Consider the following 18,177-nt stretch of genomic DNA (forward strand, 5'->3'; position numbering starts at 1 on the left):
GTGTGATCTTTAGGCACAGCTGGGTCCAGGTGATTAAAGTGTCAGCAGTCTGCCTCTCTCTACCTCTTGGCTCAGCATTCCTCATGCCCTTCATTCTCAGATAAGCTCTTAGGAGTGGTGAGGTGGCCACCAGCAACTCTGGACTTACAGCCCAGCAACCGTGGCAGAAAACGAGTGTGGAAGACTCTACAGCCTAACTACCTGCTACAAATCCTGCCCTTCCACCTACTAGCTCTGTGAACTTGGGCAGGTTCCTTAACCTCTCTGGGCCTCATGAGCCCATCTGCCAAATAGGAATAAGAATAACACCCTCCTCCAAGGGTTGCTATAGGATTAGAGGGCTGGATAGATCGTCTGGTTAGAGGATCACGTGGCTCAGAGCAAGTGCTTGGTCAGGGTCAGCTGGGACTGTTCACGCAACTGCCAGCAAAGCCTCGGAGCCACTCCTCATTGCCAGGCTTAGGTCAGGGGGTTTCTGTGAAGGAGACACTAGAGCTGTCACCAGAGGCAAAGGGTGTAGGTGTCAGGCAGAAAACTCCCAGAACTTCCTTGTGGATACTACTCCTCCTCCCATTTCACAGTTTTGGAAACAAGGCTGAGAACATGGAAGTTACTTGCCTAGAGTAACAGACAGGACAATGAAGTCAGGATTCACAGCCAGGCTGCTCCCCCTGGGTTCCGCTGGCCACAGAAGTAGCTTTGGAGGCGCCTGGGTGTATAGGTCCTGGCAAGCTTAGCCAGGCGATGTTACAGCTACAGGTTTTCAGTCCAGTGCACAGAGCCCTGGGTTGGGGGAATCGAGGCAGCAGTCAGGGGCCAGCAGCGAGCATCCTAGGGATGCGCCCTGGTGCTTAGGCTGGGCCGCAGGGCCCAGGCCTGGGGCTGTGGGTTAGGGCTGCTCCGATTCAGGGCAGTCCCACCCTGCGTGGGGTCCCAGGCAGGCAGCAGGTTGTCATCTTCTTTGATCTTACCGGAAACCTATGTATTGGGTACTACGTGCCAACTGTATTCTAGGCCATGATGATCCAATGAGCAACACATTGTCCCTGCTCTCTTGGAGTTTCTGCTCTAGTGGGCAGGGCTAGATAACAAACATGAAGGTGGGTAATGACACCTGCTACCAAGATAGCAACTGAGTGATAACTGACACGTGGTTAGAGGACGTCTCTCTGAGCAGGGAAGACTTGAGCTGAGACCTAGGTGATTTCGAGGACCAGCCCCTTGCAGGGAGGAAGCCTGTGCAAAAGTGCTAAGATAGGACAGAGCTGCTCAGCTCAAGAATCAGAAAGAAGGCTGGATAAGAAAGAAGGCTGGAGCCTGGACATGGCGAGTGAGGGGAGGGCGGCTGAGATGAGGTCACAGAGGTGGGCAGGGGCCAGAGCACATAATAAGACCAGGAGAGGGACTGGGTGTTGGAGAGACCTCTGTGGCTTTGCAGATGGGGCTGCTGTGACCTGGTTTACATTTTAACACGATCCCTCTGTCTGCCACATGGAGTGTGGCCTGTTGGGAGCTGGAGTGGATGTGAGGTGACCAAAAAGAGGCCATTGTGGGATGGAGGGGGTGGTGGCTCTGAGTGGTGCCAGTGTCTGGATCCCGGACGGTAACCGGGCTTGCTGAGGAATCCATTGTAAGCATGTGACTAGTTGTGACATTTTATCCTGAACAACCTGGGACAAGAACCCTGGGTGGTGAGGAGCCTGCCATGATGAGGTGGGAGAGCCGAGACTCAGCAGTGATTGGAGGGGACACTGGCTTGTCACTTGGCTGAGATAGGCTCCAAATCTGTGCCACTAGCAAAGGAGACTCGGGTAACCGGGGCTGGGGTCTGGGTCTGGGCAAGCCGTGCAGTGCTGAGGCCCTGCCCCACTGCCCCCCGCCCGTGGCAGGTGGGCTGAGGCCTGCCACCTGTGTGCCGCCTCGCCAGGAAGTGAGCCCGGAGCTGCAGCCAAGCAGTGTCTGCAGGTGGGGCGTTGCCTGCACCCACCACCACGAGGAGCCAGGACCCATCCAATGGGCAGAGTGACGACCAGACTGCCTCCTGGGGACTTCTTGGCAAATGCCAGAGCCTAGGTAGAGGTGGAGAGGGAATCACTGTCGAAGTGATGTGTGGAAAAAGGCATGTCAAGGTCACAGCAGTTGATAGAGTTAAAAAGGGTGTCATTTTTGTAAATAGATAGTGGAGATATTGTATGTAGGGGTGAAGAGGAAGATGTAACATGTAAGGTGTCAGAAAAATCTGGTGAATTTTAGATCGGGTTTTGTCAGATGAAGAGCTGGGAAGGAGGGGGAGCGGGAGGGAGGGAGGGAGAGACAGACAGACAGAGAGACAGACAGAGAGGAGACGGCCCCATGGGACAAGCTGTAGGCCTGGCTCAGCACTTGCAGCTCCAACAGCAAGTGGAGAGTGTGGGTGACATTATTTCTTTTATGCCTCGACTGGCTCCACTGACTGCCGCTCAAGTTGGCAAGACTCCAGTCTGTACTGGTGTTCACTCTACGTGAAAAATAAAAACAGCTTTTCAGAAAGTTCCTCCAAAACAAGTTGTTAAAAAGAAATGGAATCCAGGCTAGATTGCTACTGTTCAGGAGACCTTCCGGTGCACCCAGCAGAGTGGGAGCAGCATGGTGGTGGCCCGCCATCCTGCTGGGCTCCCTTCGCGAGCATGCCACGATCATGAGACTTTCCACATCTGAGTCATCAAGCAAAGAGCCAGCACGTATCAAGCACTGAACTAGCTCCCAGTCTGTGTTTTGTACACGCAAATGTAATCTTTAATTATCCAAACAATCTCGTGCAGTAGGCATTGCTATTATCGACAACTGTTGTATAGAGGAAACCCAGGCACAGAGAGGTTAAGGAATTTGTCCAAGGTCACACAGCCATTAAGTGGTGAAGTTAATATTTAAGAACCTGACTGCAGTCTCTGGTCTTAACCACTCCACTGCATGGCTCCTCATGTGCCAACTAAAATGTCATTTGCTTACTACTTACCCACATCAGCCTAATCCTAAGTAATAACATGCCTAAAAATCACAGGTTTGAGTCATTTGTTATATTTTTTCTAATGCTCATTAATATAAATATATAATAATATTTTTAAAGTTAAATCATGTATCAGCTGAAATCATTTTAAATACTGTATTAGTTTCCTAGTGCTGCTGTAACGAAGGACCACAATCTAATTGGCTTAAACAGAATTTCATCGTCTCACAGTCCTGGAGGCTGGAAGTCAGGGTGTCTGTAGGGCCACGTGCCTTCTGAAGGTACTCGGGAAGAATCAGTTAAAGGCCCCTCTCCTAGCTTCTGGTAGTCCCTTGACTTGTGGCAGCGTAATCCCAGCCTTCACATGGCACTCGCCTGCATGCACATCTGTCTCTGTGTCCAAGTTTCTCCTTTTTATAAGGACACAATCATCGGATTAAGGCCCACCCTAGTGACCTCATCTTGACTCGATCATCTGCAAAGACCTTAATTCCAAATAAGGTCACATGTACCAGGGGTTAGGACTTCAACATCTTTTGGGGAGGACACAAGTCGACCCTTAAAACATACCTTTATGTACAGCATTTTGAGTCGAGCTTAATTAATTAAAATCTGCCTTTCTCCAAAAAGTTCTGACATGTTCTAACAAATTACAGATAGTATATAGGACAAGACTAACAAATATGTGAAGAAATGAGTATGAAGAAAAAACAAGAGGAAGAAAAATACGATGAACAAATGAATGCCTGAGGGAGTCACAGTTGTGACTCTGAGCTTCCTGGCCACCATGGCAACGAAGCATGCATTCACATAAAAATGCATGTCACTGGATTGCCAGCTATCCCTGGAACTTGGTTCTGAGAGCAGTTTGTCCAACGGTTTCCTTAAAGAAGACACTGTTTGATGTAGTGGAGTCTTCATTTTGAATGAGTCTGCCTCCCACATAAGCCAATTTGAAGAGCTGAAAGTTGAAAGCCCTGGCATGGTCACCACCCTCACACTGAGAAGGGATTACAGCAAAGCCACCTGTAAAATGAGGATTGGATTGTCACAAAAAGTGCGGGGTGGCCAAAGCTATTCTTGGAAATCCCTCAAACCGATGATTATGTGCAGCACACATGGCTCTGTATAGACAGCGCCATGCAGGCACGTCACCTCTCAGTAAGCGCTAGAGAGTCTCCTCCAGGGTGGGAACAATCACAGCTTCTTGGACTAGCCCCAGGTGAAGCGGCTGGCTTTGTTTATGGTCTGGGTTGCAGGGAAATGGGTATGTTTAAACTCTGGCTTTATCAGAGGGCCCTGGATGTTCACACCTCCACAGGCCTAAGGAACCCGAGACTTCCTGAGAGGACAGTAGAATCGAACCAGCTCACTCAATTCTAGGCAAAATCTGAACTGCTTACGTGCTTTACGTGCTTAAGATTGTGGGGGCCTGTATTTGGGGGAAGGGAGACATCTAAAAATCAGCCTTTTTGTATCTTCCCAGTGATTCGAACCTTTTATCACCACGTGTTATCTCTTTTTCACTCCAACAATGCATTTTGCCTTAAAGTCTACCAGCTTTCTTTTGGTTAGTGTTTAAATGGTATATCTTCCATTCTTTCACTTTCAAACTTTCTCTTGTAAGCAGCGTATAATTATTACTTATTTTTATCCTCTAACAATCTATGTGTTTTAATGGACACATTTAATCCGTTTACATTTAATGTAATTGCTGATGTATTTGAGTTTTAATCTACTCTTATTATTTGCTTTGTATTCGTTCTGCCTATTTTATGTCCCTCTTTCTCTCCTTTCTTGCCCTCTTTTGAATTGATTATATTATTAGTCTTTTTTATTTTCTCTTAGCCTGTTAGTTATACATTCTTTTAGTCATTACCAGAGATTGTAACATACATTCTCGATCTATTAGAGTCTACTTTAAATTAGCAAATTTGCCACTTCTCATTCAATGAAAAGGACCTGACAACTCTGAAACTCCATTTACTTTCCTCCCAACTTAAATGCTATTGCCGTGTATTTTAATTCCCTCTAGATTTTAAACTTCACTAGATGGCATCATTGTCATCACTATTTTACACAGTCAGTAGTATTTGAATTTGCACACATTGTTAATCTTTCTGTGCCCTTCGCTCCTGGCTCTTTCTAGATCACCCTGACTCTCAGACTATAGTTCCAAGTTTGTTCCCAGCTCTTCTCAGCTTCCCAGCCTTGCAGCAACTCTTATCAGAATCAGCAGCTCCTTAAGGGAAACACCTGCCAGGTGCTGGGCTCACCTCTCTGGGTTTCCTTCTCCTGCCTGCTCTTGGCCCTGTAATCTTTCACAGCCGTGTTTGCCCTCCATGCCTTCAAACATTTCTTTTTCCAGACAGATTTTATAATATTTGGTCCAGCTTTTCTAGTTATGCTCCAAGCAAGGGTTGGTCCGGATTAGCTCGTCTGCCATGACCAGAAGTGTAACCTATTGCCTGTTGTTTCTCTCCTTTTTCTTTGGCTGGAATCACAAAACTGAATTTGTATCAATTAAATGTGCATGTAATGCAACTCCGTGAGAGCTTAATTCCTCTCTATCGCTGATTGTCCCTGGTTCTAATGAAAGGGCCTCATGTGCTATTTCTCCGGTCTCTATCCATTAGCCTTCTGAGAAACTTCTAGAGACCTGTTGTCTTCTCGAGGATGCAAGAACATCAAATGTCTTCAATGTGGAAAGTTTACTGTCCAGGTTTTCATAGTACTCTAGGGAAGTGATATATCCGAACGACTTTTCCCAGACAAACTGTCAACCCTAGAAATAAAGTAACACCCCTCAACGCGAGTGAGTTAGAAGACCCTGACAGGCCTGCACTTAGCATATCTGTCAGGAAAACCTGCAGCAGAAAGACCATTCTGCCAAGGTCTAGAGTCTCATAACATATTTGTGTTCATTATTAGTAGCAAGTGACAGAAATCGCAACTGGCTGAAGCAGTAAAGGAAAATGTATTGCTCACAGACCCAGAAAGTCCAGGACTGTAGATTTGACCTCAGACATGGTGGGATCCAGGTGCTCAGATGTTATCACCAGGAAGCTGCTGCTTTATCACTCAGTTCTACTTTCCTCTAGTCCAATGGGTCTCAAATTTGGATGTGCATCAAAATTATTTGCAAAGCAAATTAAAACACAGATTGTTGGGCCCCAGCCCCAGTTTCTAATTCAGTGCATCTAGGGTAGAGCCTAAGTATTTTAATTCCTAACAAGTTCCCAGGTGATACTGATGTTACCGGACCAGGGACCATACTTTAGGGGACCCTCTCAGGCATGTCTTGGAGAGGGTCCCCAGTGGCTCTAGGCTCGCTCTTTTACCCAATGCTTAGCAACCCCAGGGGAAAGAGACTGCTCCTTTCCTAATAGTTCCAGCAGAGTCCAAAACCAGCTGTCCATGAGCAGATCTCCAGTCTCCAGTCTCTGTAACCAGAGGGGCAGTTCTCTCGTTGGCCGGGCTGGACCAGCAGTGGGGTCAGATCCATCCAAATCATACAGCCTGAGAAGAATAGGGAAGCGGTGGTTCCCTGAAGGAAAACTTGTGTCCTGTGAAGGTCACTGTTGCTGGAAAGACAAAAGCAACTGCTATTCATTTCATATAAAAATTAACCACACATGACATTTCGCTACAGATTCTTCTGAGGCAGAGTATGGAGCAAAAGACTGTAAGATACGAGAGGAAAGTGTAGAAGTTATTTAGTCAGGGTGGTTGCAGGGATCCTTGACTGCCTTCCCTGAAAATCATGTGCATTCCTAGGCTGAAGAAGAGACAGCAGCAGAGGGTGAATATTAAGAGTCACAGACAGAACCTGCTGTGGAGAGGCCCCAAAAGAAGCTTTAGATATGAGAAGAACACAGGCCTTGACAAGCTATGTGTATCAGCTATTTATTGCTGCCTAACAATCTACCCCAAAATGTAGCTTAAAACAACAACCCTTTTATTATTGCTCGGGAGTCTGCAGGTGGGCTGAGTGGTGCTGAAGTGAGCTGGTGGGTGGCTGGGTTGTATGGTCTCAGGTGGCCTCACTCCCATGTCTGGCAGCCCAGCTGGCCCGAGGACCTAAGCTGGGACAACTCGTCTCAGTTCCACATGGTCTCATTATCCAGCATGTGGTGGTCTCCAGGCAGCAAGAGAGGACACGCCCCAATGTGTAAGTGCGTTTTTAAGACCCTGCTTTGTCATGATTGCCAGTGGCCTGTTGGCCAAAGGAAGTCACTGGGCTAAGCCCAGCTAGAGAAATAGACTCCATCTCCGGATGGGAGGTGCTGCATCATCACAGTGCGAAGCGGCATACATCCAGGGGTGGGAGGAATGTATGGCCATTTGTCACATCTTCTATGCCATGGACAGCATGTGGCCCGATGTGGCCGAGCCATCTTGAAATGCGTGGAGGCTTTGGAGTACTCAGGTACTCGGTACTCAGGTAGCACATTGTCCTACGGCGCAGCCTCCTTCCTGCCTCCCAAGTGGATTTTAGGGGCGAGTGTGGGCATCTAAAGACAAAACAGGGCTAAGTCAGCATTTCGCTGGACCTTTTGCCACACAGAATCATATACAGTTTCCAGGCTGACAGGCACCTGACAACAGGAACTGGGGAGGTACACTGTGGAAACTGAGCACTTATGCCCATCTAAAGGGGGCACCGCTACCCAGCTCCAGCTTATGATTGTCACGGGAATGCCGGTCAAGGGGTGTATGTTTTTTCAAGAGATGCCAAGAATCCCACCCAGTTTTATTCTTTTCTAAAAAAAGCTTTGCATGTATTTCCAGTTTTGAAAAGAAACCATGAAAGTCACACAACGCACATCTGCAGGCTTGTTTTGGCCTGTGGGCTGCTGGCTACTGATCTCTTATGCGAGACCCCTCTTCCTGGATTTAATATTTGCCATTTCAGTGGCTTCCCAGGTGACCTCAAAGGCCCTTGCATGTGGTAAGGGGTAATTTGGCTGAGACCCTGAATCTGAGCTTTTCTGGTCACAGCTGATGCCTGGGAACCAGTCACCTGGCTGGTAGCTGACCAACAGCCCCTCATCCCCATGTCTTCTTGGTGACATGTGTTACATTCGTGGTAAATCTCCTGAATGATACGCTTTGTTTTTTTGCAAGAGAGATGAAGCCAAGTCTCAGTGAAGCGAAGAGAAAGTGACATTAATAGAAGAAGGATGGTTTTCAACCAGAAAAGAGCCATTTAGGATAAATTAAAATGTGCGATTTGGCTTTTGCTGGTGGCACAAATTTATTGTGTGAATAAATCCACACTCTCCAGATCTATGATGAGAATAAATCCACCCTCATGTGGTATGCAGGCCAGTGCAGAAATGGCTCACCCGAGTGAGCAATGAGAGCTTCAAGATGAGTTAAAAGGTGATCACCTCATGTGTTGTGAGGATTGCACAGTAACCACAAGCCACTTAGCAGAAATGTGCTTCAGGAGGACACAAGCACCATGTGCAGATACTTCTGGGAAGCCACGGGTGGGGAGAGCATGGGTGGTGGAGCTGCGGAGTTGACCTTCACTGATTTAATTTTTAAAAGCATCTTCTTAGCATAATATGACTTTAAGGGCACAGGCAGTGCCCGAAGGGCATTCCCTCCCAAATGAAAGATGCTTGGGGCAGAAGGGTTTGTGCAGACAAAACTGGACCTCGCTAAAAGAAAACGCCTTTTTCAGTGTCCTTTTCCAAGAAGAGGCGAGTGTAGGGTTGTGGTGGCCAAGGACAAATAGTTATCTCAGGCACGCTGGTCTACCCCAACCCCAGGCCAGTGAGGCATGTGGGGGCAGTAAAAAGGCCAGGGTCATCACACAGCTCTTTTTAAACTGACTTTAAAAATGCTCTGTGTGAGAAATAGAGAAGGAGCTGGTGAATTCAGGCACTGCCCGAGCTTTCCACCGATGCCGGGTGTGCCCGCCAGTGTTGGTGTGCTGCGCGTGTTTAACTGTGTGCATGACTAACTGTGTGCACTTAGTCCCTTGTTCATAGAATCATCTATAGGACCCAAAAGGGTCAAGTGATGGAGGAAACAGTATCCTTTAATGATATGCACAAGTACAGAGGTTGACAAGGTTTGGGGTTAAAATCATTTTCCATTCATTCATTTGACAAAACCATAATGCCAGGTGCCATAATGCCTCCTGAAGCAGCATGAGGCCCGTAGGCTTACCTGGCCTTGGCGCCCCACAAGAGCCAAGCCTGAGACCTCTCCACCCTCGCTCCCCACCACACTTTGCCTCGCTTCCTCATTCCAGCCCCACTTGCCACTCCTCAGTGTGCCAAGCTCAGCCTACCTCAGGGCCTTGGCACCTGCTGTTCCCTTGGCCTGAAACAGCCCTCCCATATGGGTGTGCTCAAGGCTCAAGGCCTTGAGGTCTTTGCTCAGATGTCACCTTCCCTGACCAAGTGTCTCAAATGGTGTCCTTCCCCTCCTGGCATCTCCAGCCTTTGCCCTGCGTTGTTTTTCTTCCCAGCACTCATCACCACCTGCTGGTATGTCCTGTGTGCGCCTGCCTGTTCCATGTCTGTCTGCGTCATGACTGTGGGGTGTGTGAGGACAGGGGCGTGCCTGTTGTACCTACCTGTGTACCCCTGAGCCCAGAGCAGTGTCTCATTGCACAGCGTGGCGAGGGGTGAGAGCCTTTGCCATTAATGCCTTTGCCCTCCCAGGAACCATTCTGCTTGCAGCTCCCCTTGGGATGAGCATATGTTGGCACTTCAGGATTTTTTAGTTCTAGCTCCAGTACATTGCAAGACCACAGCCTTTAGCTTCCTTTCACTCCTTTATCCTGTCTTCCCAGCCCCTTCAGGGACCTGATCCCTTTTTGCAGTAAGTGAGGAAGATCCCAGGCTGACCCTCAGCACCCTTTTACCCGCCACATTTCAATCACAATAAAGGTTCCCACCTCCATGGGCTTGTTAAACCTGAGCTCTTTCCAGCTCGCACCTTCTCTGCCCGGTGTGGTGTTTGCGTTACCTTCTCCTCCCTCCAGCTGCAGAGCAGGCCGAGCCGCTGATAAGAAGGGCAAACAAGGAAAGCTAAAGCAGCCTTGACTGCGGTGAGCAGAATCCTCGGGTCACTTTGCCAGCAGCTTATTACTTTTCTGTCCCCAGGAGGAGCACTGGGGCAATGACGAGAGTCCATCAAAGTCAGAAAATTACCCATTGCCCAGGCCAGCCATCCATAGGCGTGGGAGGGTTCCTTTGGGTACCCTTGACCCTCCTGGGGAAGCAGCCGGACTGTATTAAACCAGTCCTTGGGCTCTATTAGCCTTCATGTTTCTTAAAAACTGGAATATGTTATGAACAAATAAAACTCAGGGGATTTCATATAAATTTCTTATCCAAGCTTGGAAAAAAAGCTTGGCAACACTAGAAGCATAGCCCTGTATGGCAGGCACTGGCTGGAGCTGGGCGTCGGCTCCTTATTCACTGTGGCTCAGCCCTCATGTTCAGTCTCAGTCAGAGTATCTGCCCCTGGTCCCTGAGCATTTGCATGCACAGTCCCTCTCCTGGGTGCCTAGTAGAAATTGGTATCCCTTCATTTCAACTTAGCTCTTCCATGAAATCCCATAGTCCCCATCACCCAGTGCCTGGCCGTACTGGAAGCCAGTCCAGGGGAGCTGCTGTGAGTTTCCGTCCCCCTCCTGCCAATTCAGTTCTCGAGGTTGCTACTTGAACTCTATTCAGACACAACATTCTAACAGAACATAGCAGGAGGGTCAAGTGCTCCAACAGGAATCTCTAATAATCAGTGCTGGTGGTTTACTGAAGTCATGAGGATGGAAGGATACTGTTTTTCAACAAGCCTCATACCAGCCCCCGCGCGCGCGCGCGCACACACACACACACACACACACACACACACACACGGCCTCCAAGAGGTCAGACCTGTAAATTCCTAGTTTGTTAGAGGTCAACATTAATGTCACAATCTTTGATTTTATCATTAAATGATACAATCCAGTTGCCTATGTTGAATTCTCATCTCCACCCCTGAGCTCCCTCCTAAAGGCCAGACTCGTGTGTATGTGCACTCTGATGCCAGCATCACATCTGGGACCCAGCCTGTCCAAACCTGAGCCCCTTTGCTTCTAAACCTGCCCCCCTCCCCCCACAGCCCTCCCCAGCTCAGCTGAAGGCAGCTCACTGCCCACTTCCTCAGGCCCAAACTGGAGTCATCTTTGGCTCTTCTCTCTCTCTCCCAGCCATGTCTACTGTCAGGAAATCCTGCTGGCTCTGTCTTCACTGTATACGCGGAATCCTACCGCAGTCTCTCCCTCCTCCACCGCCGCCGTGCCTCCCACTGCACAACCGCCCTGGTCCCTAACTGGTCTCTCTGCCTTCGCCCTCACCTCCCTTCGGTCTGTTCTTCACTCAGCACCTAAGTCAGATCAAGCTGTCCCCTGCTGTAAACCCTTCAGTGGCTCCCCATTTCACTCAGAGTAATGGACCTACGATGTCCCCCAGGCCCTTTGTGACCTAACCCTCTCCACCCTCTCTCAGGCTTCCTCTCAACCCATTGCCTTTGCTCCCCTTGCTCCAGCCGGAGGTACCTTGCTGCTCCAGGGACAAACCTCTCACTTCGCCCTGGTGCCTGGTCCACACTTCCTGGATGCTTCAGGACACCTGCCCTGCCTCCCAGCACTCCCCATCTCCCTTACCCTGCTCCGCTAGACTTGTTTTTCCATATACCTTATACTATTTATTATTTCGCTGGCTGTTGTCTCTCTGCCCAAGGGTGGGGGCTTTGATCTTTCTGGTCACTGCTGTGTCCCCAGCGCCAAGAACAGAGCCTGGCACAGTGACACTCAATAAATATTTGCCGAGGGTATGAAATTTAGTAGGTAAAAGCCTCTTTCAACATCCCAGTGTTGAGCAGTTCTTTAAGTGGAGATTTTTTTCTTTTTGACAGAAAGAATCCAGACATAAGTAATAGAGAGGGCATTATAGTGAGTCCCATGTGTCCATTTACTGGCATTGGCGATAGTTCATTGATGGCCAGTTTCATTTTCTCTACACTCCCGCGCACTCCCCTAATGATTATGAGGCAAATTCAAGCCATCATATCATGTAATCTGTAGATACTTTAGTATGCTTTTTTTTTTTTTTTTTTTTTACAGCTACCTAGTACTCCATTGGGTGGATATACCATCATTATTTTATTCAACCAGTCTTATTGGATGCTTTTTGCATATCGCTTTATTCTTTATAAAACAAATTTTTCACTCTTGGAACTTCCAGAATTGACTACAGTTTTGCAATATATTTTTTTTCTTAAATCGAGGAGTAATTTCTTTGTTGTTCTTGTTCTTCATACAAAAACAAAGTAAGCAAAAATATTCAAAATAACCATCATTCTCCATGATATTCTATATTATTATTTATAGGTACTTCATTAGAGGGTTAATTTTTAATAACTTTTTGATACAATTTCACACTTAAAGGAAAGTTACAAGGATAGTACAAATGACACTCATGAACCCTTCACCGAGGTTCACCAGTTGTTAGCATTTTGCCTCGGTTGCTTTATACTTGCTATGCGTGTGCATTTTTTAAATCATTTGGGATTAAGTTGCAGACATCATTCCCTTTTACTCCTGAACACTGTAGTATGTATAGTCGCCCCTCTATGTCCACAGGGGATTGGTCCCAGGACCCCCCGTGGGTACCAAAATCCAAGGATGCTCAGGTCCCTTATGTAAAATGGCATAATATTTGCATCTAACCTATGTGCCTCCTCCTGTATACTTTAAATCACCTCTAGATTACTTAGAATGCCTAATACAACGTAAATGCTATGTAAAGAGTTGTCATTCTATATCGTTTCGGGAATAATGACAAGAAACAAAAGTCTGTGCATGTTCAGTACAGATGCAGCTACTGTAGGCCTGACCGTGTAGCACTCGTCTGACCCCGCGGATGTGGGACCCGCGGATGTGGGACCCGCGGATGTGGAGGGCCGACCGTATTTCCTCAGAACATGGGCATTCATTTCACATTACCAAGTGCACTTAAGTTGTGAAATTCAGGATATTTAGCATTAATACAATACTGTCATCTAAGCTACAGACTACGTTCAGATTTTACCACTTGCTACAACAGTGTTCTTTACAGCAATGTCTTCCCACCCCGGATCCTGTCCCACGATCGCCACTGCATTTAGTTGCCATGTCTGCCAGTCTCCTCTAATCTGGAACCGCTCTAATCTGGACCCGCTCTCTAGGCTTTCTTTGCCTTTCATGATCTTGACATTTTGGGAGAGTACAAGCCAGTTGTTTTATAGATTGTTCCTCAACTTGGGTCTAATAGTTTTTGAGCCGCACCCCAAGAATTCAGTCTAAAGGAGGACCTCCTGTTTTCTGTCCCCAGGACCTGGAAGCCGTCGAGAGAGGCCCCTATCAGCAACCCGAAAACCAGTGCTGGAGGCTGAGGACCGAGAGGAAGATGCCTCAGCTGTGCTCAAGGCCATCCAGGTGGAGAATGAAGCCCTGCAGAGGGCAATTCTGAACAGAAAGGCCGAGCCCTGCGCCAGCCCACTGCAGGTATGGTCATGGGCAGCAGGAAGGGATAGAGGAGGACTTGGCTACTCGGAGACCAGGTGGTAAGGGAGCCCATGGTGAGGAGAGAGGGACATCGTAGGCATCCCTGACCTCACGGTTGATGCATAGTCGCTCACTGACCTGCCAAAGTTCCCATTTCCTCCACCTTCTTCCCATTTTTTGTTTATGCAGAAAGCCCAGGTTGGATGCTAGTATGCCTCCAAGCCTTGCTGATTTCTCTGCAAACCCTGATACCTTAGACTGGAGTTACGAACTGTGGGTCAGAGAAAGAATGGAGTCAGCGACAAACTCTGGCTTCTCTGGAAGGATCTTCCCCCAGAGCATGAACCTGGCAGGCCTCTGCATCCTCACCACTCCTTGTGGCCCTGCCCTGGCCTGCTTCACCTGTTCGGGAAACCTCCTGGACCCTACAGGTGTTAGACTTTGTGTCCGCCGCCTTGGGCTTTGAGCAGCAAACAGGAATGGTAGGGTGGAGCAGGGCCCATTGAGGAGCTGGAGGCCTTGGACATACCTTGGTGTACTCATCCTTTCTCAGAAGCATGTTCCCTGACTCACCTGCTGAAACCCTCTACCTTAGCTCATCTCACTTGATGCTCACAGTAACCCTGAAACAGGCAGGGCTTGTTTCATCGCCCCATTTTATAGATGTGCCTGATGGCGCCCAGAGAAGCAAGGTGGCTTACTCAGGTCATGTCTTTGTAAGTGGCTGAGGTCTGCCTGCCTGAAAGCCTAGCACCCCATCCACACCACCAGTCGCTCCCCAGGCTCTACAGTGGCCTCCTCTTTGGGATATGCTTTGAGGAACACGTGTTGTCTGTCTTTTCTGGGAGCTCGGCTTTGCCATGACATTTGTGGCTATGGGCTTTGAGACAGTCCCTGCGCCTCTGTGCCAGTCTGTCAGTGACGTGTATGCCCTGGATGGTTTTGTTCTGCTCTCACATCGTGTGATGACATCATTCCAGGACACTGAGGGACCACCAGCAAAATCGTGGACCAGTCTGCTGCAGGAGAAGGACGAGAGCCCTGAGGTCAGTGAAGGCCTGAGAGCAACACCAGAGCCCCTTGTCACGGCACCTGATGGTCTCTAGGGAGCTTTCCTCACGTAGTCCCGGCAGGTCCCCATTGTGCTCCCTGAGCACGATGCTGTTCTCCCAGTTCACAGACGGGGCTACCTGGCTGGAGCGGCTTGTCCAAGGTGACGAGTTGAAGCCAGCCAGGCCTGCTGACTCTAGTTCCTTGTTATGTATCTAAGACAACACAAAAAAACAGATCTTAATATTCTGAATAAATAAATTATAGCTATATCTATCTAGGTCAATTAGGCCTATCTTAGCAAAGACAGCCCCAGCAAATAGGGACGTGAATTAAGAAAATGCCCAGGAAAGTCCTGGTTAGGTTATGCACAGGTCTGTGCTGTGTGCTCAGAATACAGATCACATTAGCCTCTGGCCTCATGGAGCCTGCAGGCAACAAGCAAATAAAGCCATAAATAAACAGGTGACTTCAGAGAGATGACAAGAAAAGCTGACTGGGTGTGGGATGGTGGCTACCTCTGACCAGGAGGTCTGAAGAAGCCCCTTGCAGGACATTCCATTTGAACTGAACCCTGTCTGTTAAGGAGCCAGCCAGCAGCAGGAAACAGCATTCCAGGTAGAACAGGGGGAACGCTTTGAAGTGGGAATGAGACGGCTCAATCCAGGAGCAGGAAGAAGACAGGGTAGGAGAGGAGGGGGCACTCAGCTGGGATTGTGTGGTGGACAGGGCAGTACCCCTGAGCATTGTAGTGGTTTTCTTTTCGTATTCCTCCTGCCCGTTTTATTATTTCCTGGTCACCTTTAACCGTCGCCCGTGGGTATTTCCAATGGGTCCGATGTAACGCTACCCACCCCGTGCTCCAGGGTTTCTGGATGACCTGACCTGTGACCCGCAGAGCTTCCAAGAACTCGAATCATTTGCAGATAGAGAACAGGGTGCATTTCTAGTTTAGACGATATATGAAAAAAGGGGGAAGGCAAAAAGACCTAACGTCATTATTGGAATTCTCCATGGAGTCCTGTTACTTTGTAGCAAACAGAACAAGGATTGAATTGAGATGGGGAAAGGTGTTGATGAGAGAAATTTTTCAATAGCTCATGGAAGCAGATTATTTCCTGGGACCTCCCAGATCATAAGAAACTGAGATCCTGTCTTGTTGCAAAGTTCGCATGAAGGGATTCTTGAGCTCATCAGCCCCAGGCAGACACTGTCACTCATGCAAACAGGAACGCTTCTCACAACGGGACTGACAGCCTACAAAGTGTGTTCCTTTGACCATGGCTCTGCTGTGTCTTGGAACAGGAGTGTTTCCTCAGACATCTGTTTCATATGCTTTTCCTTTTCCATCGGTAGCTGCTTCCCATCACCGTGGTGACCAGCCTGCCGCCAGAGCCATCCAGGGCAGCAGGGGGAGCCAGAGCCGTCAGTGAAGCCATTGACAGAATTGGCCTTTTGGGGAGCAGGTACTTATCAAGACGACTTCAAAACAAAAACAAGAAATCCCTGACAATGCAGACAATGCAGCCGTGAGGATCTATTAACTGAGGTTTTTCTTTGCTTTTCCTATGTTACTCCATCCCATCTAAAACTGCCCCTTTAGACTGTATCCTCCCTCATCCCACCTCTAGCCCTAAAGCTCAAAATCGACTTGATTTCTCTCAGGCAAATGTCTCTTTGCTTGTTCAGTTCAGTCCAACCTGTGTAAATCTCCAACCTTCTCAAAAGTTGCAGACGGTGGTAAACTTGTTCCCAGATAGCCTTGGCCCAAAGCAGTGTCCTTTGAACCTTCTTTTTTTTTTTTCTCTCTGTTAAAATTTCTGCAAATGCAGTATTCTCTTCCATTAATACTCAGTATCAGTTATTGGAACTGTCAAGTTTTATTATCAAAATAAAGACTTTCCTCTAGTCTTCAGGCAAAATCGATCTTCAGAAAGCTCTGTCAGGTTGAGCCTGTACTTACTAGCATGCACTGGCACACAGCCATTCTCCCCGGGCCACCGTGTGGGGCTGTGCGCACTGGGGACTGTGCAAAGTCACGTGCCCCGCCGAGGGGCTAGAGGGGGAGACAGCCTTAAACAGCTCAGGTGGGTGCATTTGCAAATGACGCTCTGCTGGGTTTGGAATGTCCTTGTCCTCAGAACAAAAGAGATTCAGAGCAGTCTCTGGACCAGGGGTCAGCAAAATTTTTCATTAAAGAGCCAGATAGCAAATACTTTAGGCTTTTCACATTTAGTTTGTTTTAACAACCCTTTAAAAATGTGAAAACCATTCTTAGCTTGCAGGCCATGAAAAAACAGGCTTCAGGCTGCTTTTGTCCTGCAGGCCATACTTCCTCTGACTCCTCTTCTGGACTGTTACAAGTTATCAGTCAGCTTAAGGAGGTCAGCTGGCCATCCTGCCCCAAGCCATTACTTTTACTTGGCTCTGATTTCATTACTAAGTTTACAGTTATTTATAAAGGGAGAAAAACATCCTGTGTGTGCCTTTGACCTGTATGCGTGGTGACCCTTGAAGAACATGGGTTTGAACTGCATGGGTCCGCTTATATGCAGATTTTTTTCAATAAATATACAGTTGGCCCTCCACGTCCCTGGATTCTGCATGCACAGATTCAGCCAACCAACAGTATCTTTGAACAAGGGCTGGGAATCCACAGATGCAGAGGTTCAACTGTATGCATTGTTTTACACTGTTTTTTATAAGGGACTTAAGCATCCACAATCTTCAGGGGTTCCTGGAACCAATCCCCCATGGCTTCCGAGGGACTGTAGTTACATTTTGGGGGAGTCAGAAGTTAGATGCAGATTTTCAACTGTGCAGGGGCTGCGCCTCTAACCCTCACGCTGTTCAAGGGTCAACTGTACTTTCTCCTCAAATTGTCACATCTCTCTGAGGTAGAAAACTAAGTATGGTGTCCTCCAGGGGAATGTTTTCTGTCCTGTAGCATTTGTTTCTATCTGTTTGCTAAAACAAAGTCACATTTCAGACAACAGCAGAAGCTTCTGAAAGTCCTCCAGGCCATCGAAAGTGACTCTGCCCATCTCAGCCAGGTGGCTTCACCCACTGAGGAGCAATTGCCGCATGCAGAGGTGAGAACCTCTACCTATGGGGATGTCCAGATGCTTTCGGTTTCTCACCTGAAAGCTGAGGCTGGGAGGGCCCCTTGGTACAATCATTTCTATTTCAGTGGGGATTGCTCTGATGGTGGTAAACTTAGCTTCTTTCTGCTGAGCCTCCACCTTCTCTCCTCCCCAGCACAGAGACATACCTGTGATGGGGAAAAAGGTTTCAGTGGAGAGAAGCCTGTCCACATAAGAGGAAATATAAATAGCATGTCAGCCCAAAAGAAAATGTCCCAATATCATTGGTAATCAAGACATGCTAGTTAGGATTCCAGAAAAAACAGTGTGGTGTGAACAGAATGTGGGGTAGCGAAAGAAAACACGGAAGTGTGGGACCATGAAGCGAATGCTTAGTCTCAGAGGTCAGAGGCCGAAAGAAAAGGGTAGATTAAAACCTAAAAAGCAAGAAAAGAAAGATCTCAGTGAACTCAAGGAAAGAGAAGTCCCCCCAAACTCTT

The 18,177-nt window shown here is 48.0% G+C and overlaps 1 protein-coding gene and 1 pseudogene across 7 annotated transcripts in view; both read left to right on the forward strand.

Annotated features, from left to right (window-relative positions):
* KIAA0556 (KIAA0556 ortholog) overlaps positions 1-18,177 on the forward strand; it is a 177,565-nt gene that overhangs the window by 95,994 nt on the left and 63,394 nt on the right. For all 7 annotated transcript variants that reach the window (XM_025048349.1, XM_006914049.3, XM_025048350.1 and 4 more), the window contains 4 exons: positions 13,372-13,544; positions 14,525-14,590; positions 15,951-16,060; positions 17,584-17,686. In XM_025048349.1, the coding sequence (XP_024904117.1) occupies positions 13,372-13,544; positions 14,525-14,590; positions 15,951-16,060; positions 17,584-17,686 (452 nt within the window). The remainder of the gene's footprint in view (positions 1-13,371; positions 13,545-14,524; positions 14,591-15,950; positions 16,061-17,583; positions 17,687-18,177) is intronic.
* The window catches only part of LOC102890329, a 977-nt pseudogene continuing 529 nt past the window's right edge, over positions 17,730-18,177 (forward strand).

This window comes from Pteropus alecto, unplaced genomic scaffold, assembly GCF_000325575.1.
Source record: "Pteropus alecto unplaced genomic scaffold, ASM32557v1 scaffold44, whole genome shotgun sequence".
NCBI lineage: Eukaryota > Metazoa > Chordata > Mammalia > Chiroptera > Pteropodidae > Pteropus > Pteropus alecto.